This window comes from Littorina saxatilis, unplaced genomic scaffold (assembly GCF_037325665.1).
Source record: "Littorina saxatilis isolate snail1 unplaced genomic scaffold, US_GU_Lsax_2.0 scaffold_652, whole genome shotgun sequence".
Taxonomy (NCBI): Eukaryota; Metazoa; Mollusca; class Gastropoda; order Littorinimorpha; family Littorinidae; genus Littorina; species Littorina saxatilis.
The window spans coordinates 58,464-65,632 of record NW_027127054.1 but is presented as its reverse complement, the minus strand read 5'-3'; the positions used below and the strand labels follow the sequence as shown (position 1 = coordinate 65,632).

At 35.5% G+C, this 7,169-nt stretch overlaps 1 protein-coding gene across 1 annotated transcript; it reads right to left on the bottom strand.

The window, feature by feature from the left end:
* Window positions 1–5,093: 5,093 nt before the first annotated feature.
* Window positions 5,094–6,948, bottom strand: LOC138955522 (involucrin-like; the record flags this gene model as incomplete). Its single annotated transcript, XM_070327110.1, has 2 exons — window positions 5,094–5,483; window positions 6,698–6,948. Coding segments are annotated over 2 exons (641 nt in total), but the record flags the coding sequence as incomplete, so codon positions are not given.
* Window positions 6,949–7,169: the final 221 nt, after the last annotated feature.

Here is a 7,169-nt window from a genome sequence, read left to right as displayed (position 1 = left end):
CTTGTTCTTGGTCTATATCTTCTAGTTCTTGGTCTTTATCTTCTTGTTCTTGGTCTTTATCTTCTTGTTCTTTGTCTATATCTTCTAGTTCTTGGTCTTTATCTTCTAGTTCTTGGTCTATATCTTCTAGTTCTTGGTCTTTATCTTCTTGTTCTTGGTCTTTATCTTCTTGTTCTTGGTCTATATCTTCTAGTTCTTGGTCTTTATCTTCTTGTTCTTGGTCTTTATCTTCTTGTTCTTGGTCTTTATCTTCTTGTTCTTGGTCTTTATCCTCTTGTTCTTGGTCTTTATCTTCTTGTTCTTGGTCTTTATCTAAGTTGTTCTTGGTCGTTATCTTCTTGTTCCTTTGTCTTGATCTTCTTGTTCTTGGTCTTTATCTTCTTGTTCTTGGTCTTTATCTTCTTGTTCTTGGTCTTGATCTTCTAGTTCTTGGTCTTTATCTTCTTGTTCTTGGTCTATATCTTCTAGTTCTTGGTCTTTATCTTCTTGTTCTTGGTCTTGATCTTCTAGTTCTTGGTCGTTATCTTTTTGTTCTTGGTCTTTATCTAAGTTGTTCTTGGTCGTTATCTTCTTGTTCCTGGTCTTGATCTTCTAGTTCTTGGTCTTGATCTTCTTGTTCTTGGTCTTGAACTTCTAGGTCTTGGTCTTGATCTTCTTGTTCTTGGTCTTTATCTTCTAGTTCTTGGTCTTGATCCTTTTGTTCTTGGTCTTTATCTTCTAGTTCTTGGTCTTTATCTTCTTGTTCTTGGTCTTTATCCTCTTGTTCTTGGTCTTTATCTTCTTGTTCTTGGTCTTTATCTTCTAGTTCTTGGTCTGTATCTTCTTGTTGTTGGTCTTGAACTTCTAGGTCTTGGTCTTTATTTTCTTGTTCTTGGTCTTTATCTCCTTGTTCTTGGTCTTTATCTTCTTGTTTTTATCTTGCTCTTCTAGTTCTTGGTCTTTATCTTCTTGTTCTTGGTCTTGATCTTCTAGTTCTTGGTCTTTATCTTCTTGTTTTTGGTCTTGCTCTTCTAGTTCTTGGTCTTTATCTTCTTGTTCTTGGTCTTGATCTTCTAGTTCTTGGTCTTTATCTTCTTGTTCTTGGTCTATATCTTCTAGTTCTTGGTCATTATCTTCTTGTTCTTGGTCTTTATCTTCTAGGTCTTGGTCTTTATCTTCTTATTCCTGGTCTGTATCTTCGTGTTCTTTATATTTATCTTTTTGTTCTTGGTCTTTATCTAAGTTGTTCTTGGTCGTTATCTTCTTGTTCCTGGTCTTGATCTTCTTGTTCTTGGTCTTTATCTTCTTGTTCTTGGTCGTTATCTTCTTGTTCTTGATCTTTATCTTCTTGTTCTTGGTCTTTATCAAAGTTATCCTTGGTCTTTATCTTCTTGTTCTTGGTCTTTATCTTCTTGTTCTTGGTCTTTATCTTCTTGTTCTTGGTCTTTATCTTCTTGTTCTTGGTCGTTATCTAAGTTGTTCTTGGTCTTTATCTTCTTGTTCTTGGTCTTTATCTTCTTGTTCTTGGTCTTTATCTTTTTGTTCTTGGTCTTTATCAAAGTTGTTCTTGGTCTTTATCTTCTTGTTCTTGGTCGTTATCTTCTAGTTCTTGGTCTTTATCTTCTTATTCCTGGTCTGTACCTTCGTGTTCTTTATATTTATCTTTTTGTTCTTGGTCTTGATCTTCTTGTTCTTGGTCTTTATCTTCTAGTTCTTGGTCTTTATCTTCTTGTTCTTGGTCGTTATCTTCTTGTTCTTGGTCGTTATCGTCTTGTTCTTGGTCTTTATCTTCTTGTTCTTGGTCTTTATCTTCTTGTTCTTGGTCGTTATCTTCTTGTTCTTGGTCGTTATCGTCTTGTTCTTGGTCTTTATCTTCTTATTATTGGTCTTTATATTCTTGTTCTATGTCTTTATCTTCTTGTTGGTTTAAACAAGTTTATTCAGTAAATTCCATTGGTACTATTACCGCATACATGAAATAAGGAACATGGAGCACAACAAGCTAAGCTTATGAGCGTACTCTTAAAAGCAAATGAAATTTGGCGGACGATTTTAATATAACAAATTTGAAATAATGTCAAAATAATAATGGTAAATTATGGTAGACAAACATGTAACAATAAAAGTGAAAACAAAACCAACAAAAAACAAACAAAAAAAAAAAAAAAAAAAAACAAAAAAAACAAAAAAACCAATGCTAAACTAACAACAGTACTCACACGCGCTCGCACACTCACTCGCACACACACGCATACAATGACTTCCACATGGTTGAAAATAGAATACTACCAGAACAAAGAAATGTAAACAGTACTGCACATGGTGGATGAGATAAATGCATTCATTATTCAAAACGTTTGCTTAATAAGATAAACCTGAATAACTGGTCAAATATCAATGCATTTTCGCTGTCTGACTTGTCTCTATTGCCATACAGAAAATCATCAGCGGTTAGCAAATCATAGTTGGGCAGTGTTGACAAGGTGACTTCACGTACTTGAAGAGATAAGGGGCAATGAAAAATATAGTGCTCCGCATTTTCAACAGGATAACCACAAGTGCATGACGGGTCGGGAATTAAATGTCTGTCAAATAGATCACTATTTAGATTGCTGATCCTCAATCTCAGTCTGCAATGGATAATTTCTGATTTTCGATCAGATGTGTATAGATACGAGGGAACAACAGAATCATCAGAACTAATACGTTTTTTAAATAACCCAATAGAATCAAGTTGTTTTACAGTATCTGGAAGCTCATTCCACAGGGAAGTCGAAGACAGAAAAAATGACTTTTTATACAATTCAGTTCGAGAGTGGGGAGTCTGTCTGTCAAGTGGTCTTCGTCTATGGTAAGGGTTCACAGAAGCAACGAGAGGAGGCAGACGTTCTAGTAAGTATGGTGGCACGCGTGCATTAACTAATTTGAAATACAAAATCAATTTGTGTCTTTTTCGCCTCTCCTTCAGTGTTGTAAATCCTGATTCATCGTACAATTTTTGGTGACTCGTGCCACGAACTGCACCTATAATGGTTCTTATGGCATCAAGATGCAAGTTTTCTAATAAAGTAGCTAATCTGTCAGAACAGTTATCCCAAATGACGTCAGAAAAATCAAAATGGGGAATAATAAAAGATTTATACATAAGTTCAAGTGCCTTTCGGCTAAGGCGATACTTATAGGACCGAAAACATGAGAGAAGAACACGTACTTTAGATATAATTGACTGAACATGTGATTCCCATTTGCAGTCGCTCTGAATCAGTACACCAAGATGTTTGTGAACGTGGTTTTCTCTCAGAACTGTTCCATCAAATACAAGAGGAAGGGTTTCAGGCATTCTATTTCCAGAAAAGGTCATCAAATCTGTTTTTAAATTATTGAAATTAACTTTCCATTTTTCCGCCCAGTGTGCAATTTTGGCTAAGTCTGCATTTAAGATCTGTGTCCGCGTGTTTGCATCATTTAGAGATAAATACAAACTGGTATCATCAGCAAAAAGTTTAATGACAGATTCGATATTAATGACAATATCGTTAATGTACACAAGGAACAACAAGGGCCCCAGAACAGAACCTTGGGGAACACCTGAACAAACACGTCCGTATGTCGATTTCCTGCCTTGGATAACAACGGCTTGTAACCTGCCTGTCAAATAATCTTCAAACCATTTTAATAAAACACCTCTTATGCCTATAGCATATAATTTATGCAACAAACCCTTGTGCCACACTCTGTCGAAGGCTTTTGATATATCACAGAAAACAGCCTGAGTCGTCAACTGCTTATCTAAGGATTGACAAAAATCGTCATACATACTCAACAACTGAAAGCTAGTTGAATCACCAGGAATAAACCCTGACTGAGAAACCGTTAATAAATCATTCTCTGTGAGATATCGAAAAACATGGGCTTGAACACATTTTTCCAATACTTTTCCAATGCAACTGAGTAATGAGATCGGACGATAGTTACTGCAGTGTTCTTTTTCACCTTTCTTATAAATGGGATTCACATGAGCTACTTTCCAAATTTTCGGAAACTTTCCCTCAGCCAACGATCTCTGGAAAAGGGTTGCAAGCGGATTTGAAATAATACAAGCAGCAAGTTTAAGAAGTTTATTGTGAACCAAATCAGGACCTACTGCTTTCCTAACATCGAGGTTGTTTAGAACAGCGTACACCATTTCGGTAGTTATCACGAGAGGACTAATGGAGATGGGCTCTTCTTCAACTGGTGGAACGTCATCATCATGACCTTGTACATGCGACTGTCGTAGAAATGCTTCATTAAAAATCTCGGCTTTGTCCTCTGCAGAGTAATACACAATTCCATTGCTTTCAATCGGCGGAATCTCATTTGTACTCATTCCTTTCTTTTTCAAAAAAGAGTTGACTACCTTCCACCAGTCTTTATTGCCAAAATTATGAGGTGACAATATTCTATTTTCTAGTTCCCTAATGTGCTCTTCTTTCCTTTTTCTTATAACATCAGTCAAATTATTTCTCAACCGTCGGAAAAGAGACCAGCACCATACAGTATCCAGACGTTTGGCTAATGCGTGAATATATTGCTTGTTCTTGGTCTTTATCTTCTAGTTCTTGGTCTTGATCCTTTTGTTCTTGGTCTTTATCTTCTAGTTCTTGGTCTTTATCTTCTTGTTCTTGGTCTTTATCTTCTAGTTCTTGGTCGTTATCGTCTTGTTTTTGGTCTTTATCTTCTTGTTCTTGGTCTTTATCTTCTTGTTCTTGGTCTTTATCTTCTAGTTCTTGGTCTTTATCTTCTTGTTCTTGGTCTTTATCTTCTTGTTTTGGTCTTGCTCTTCTAGTTCTTGGTCTTTATCTTTTTGTTCTTGGTCTTGATCTTCTTGTTCTTGGTCTTTATCTTCTAGTTCTTGGTCTTGATCCTTTTGTTCTTGGTCTTTATCTTCTTGTTCTTGGTCTTTATCTTCTTGTTCTTGGTCTTTATCTTCTTGTTCTTGGTCTTTATCTTCTAGTTCTTGGTCTTTATCTTCTTGTTCTTGGTCTTTATCTTCTAGTTCTTGGTCTGTATCTTCTTGTTGTTGGTCTTGAACTTCTAGGTCTTGGTCTTTATTTTCTTGTTCTTGGTCTTTATCAAAGTTGTTCTTGGTCTTTATCGTCTTGTTCTTGGTCGTTGTCTTCTAGTTCTTGGTCTTTATCTTCTTGTTCCTGGTCTATATCTTCTAGTTCTTGGTCTTTATCTTCTTGTTCTTGGTCTTTATCTTCTTGTTCTTGGTCTTGATCTTCTAGTTCTTGGTCTTTATCTTCTTGTTCTTGGTCTATATCTTCTAGTTCTTGGTCTTTATCTTCTTGTTCTTGGTCTTTATCTTCTTGTTCTTGGTCTATATCTTCTAGTTCTTGGTCTTTATCTTCTTGTTCTTGGTCTTTATCTTCTAGTGCTTGGTCTTTATCGTCTTGTTCTTGGTCTTGATCTTCTTGTTCTTGGTCTTTATCTTCTTGTTCTTGGTCTTTATCTAAGTTGTTCTTGGTCGTTATCTTCTTGTTCTTGGTCTATATCTTCTAGTTCTTGGTCTTTATCTTCTTGTTCTTGGTCTTTATCTTCTTGTTCTTGGTCTATATCTTCTAGTTCTTGGTCTTTATCTTCTTGTTCTTGGTCTATATCTTCTAGTTCTTGGTCTTTATCTTCTTGTTCTTGGTCTTTATCCTCTTGTTCTTGGTCTTTATCTTCTTGTTCTTGGTCTTTATCTAAGTTGTTCTTGGTCGTTATCTTCTTGTTCCTTTGTCTTGATCTTCTTGTTCTTGGTCTTGAACTTCTAGGTCTTGGTCTGTATTTTCTTGTTCTTGGAATTTATCTTCTTGTTCTTGGTCTTTATCTTCTTGTTCTTGGTCTTTATCTTCTTGTTTTTGGTCTTTATCTTCTTGTTCATGGTCTTTATCTTCTTGTTGTTGGTCTTGAACTTCTAGGTCTTGGTCTTTATCTTCTTGTTCTTGGTCTTTATCTTCTAGTTCTTGGTCTTTATCTTCTTGTTGTTGGTCTTGAACTTCTAGGTCTTGGTCTTTATTTTCTTGTTCTTGGTCTTGCTCTTCTAGTTCTTGGTCTTTATCTTCTTGTTCTTAGTCTTGCTCTTCTAGTTCTTGGTCTTTATCTTCTTGTTCTTGGTCTTGATCTTCTAGTTCTTGGTCTTTATCTTCTTGTTTTTGGTCTTGCTCTTCTAGTTCTTGGTCTTTATCTTCTTGTTCTTGGTCTATATCTTCTAGTTATTGGTCTTTATCTTCTTGTTCTTGGTCTATATCTTCTAGTTCTTGGTCTTTATCTTCTTGTTCTTGGTCTTGATCTTCTAGTTCTGGGTCTTTATCTTCTTGTTCTTGGTCTTTATCTTCTTGTTCTTGGTCTTTATCTAAGTTGTTCTTGGTCTTTATCTTCTTGTTCTTGGTCTTTATCTTCTAGTTCTTGGTCTTTATCTTCTTGTTCTTGGTCTTTATCTTCTTGTTCTTGGTCTTTATCTAAGTTGTTCTTGGTCGTTATCTTCTTGTTCTTGGTCTTTATCGTCTTGTTCTTGATCTTTATCTTCTTGTTCTTGGTCTTTATCTCCTTGTTCCTGGTCTGTATCTTCGTGTTCTTGGTCTTTATCTTCTAGTTCTTGGTCTTTATCTTCTTATTCCTGGTCTGTATCTTCGTGTTCTTTATATTTATCTTTTTGTTCTTGGTCTTGATCTTCTTGTTCTTGGTCTTGAACTTCTAGGTCTTGGTCTTTATCTTCTTGTTCTTGGTCTTTATCTTCTTGTTCTTGGTCTTTATCTTCTTGTTCTTGGTCTTTATCTTCTTGTTCTTGGTCTTTATCTTCTTGTTCTTGGTCTTTATCGTCTTGTTCTTGGTCGTTATCTTCTTGTTCCTGGTCTTGATCTTCTTGTTCTTGGTCTTTATCTCCTAGTTCTTGGTCTTGATCTTCTTGTTCTTGGTCGTTATCTTCTTGTTCTTGGTCTTTATCTTCTTATTATTGGTCTTTATCTTCTTGTTCTTGGTCTTTATCTTCTTGTTCTTAGTCTTTATCTTCTAGTTCTTGGTCTTTATCTTCTTGTTCTTGGTCTTTATCTTCTTGTTCTTGGTCTTTATCTTCTAGTTCTTGGTCTTTATTTTCTTGTTCTTGGTCTTTATCTCCTTGTTCTTGGTCTTTATCTTCTTGTTTTTATCTTCTTGTTCTTGGTCTT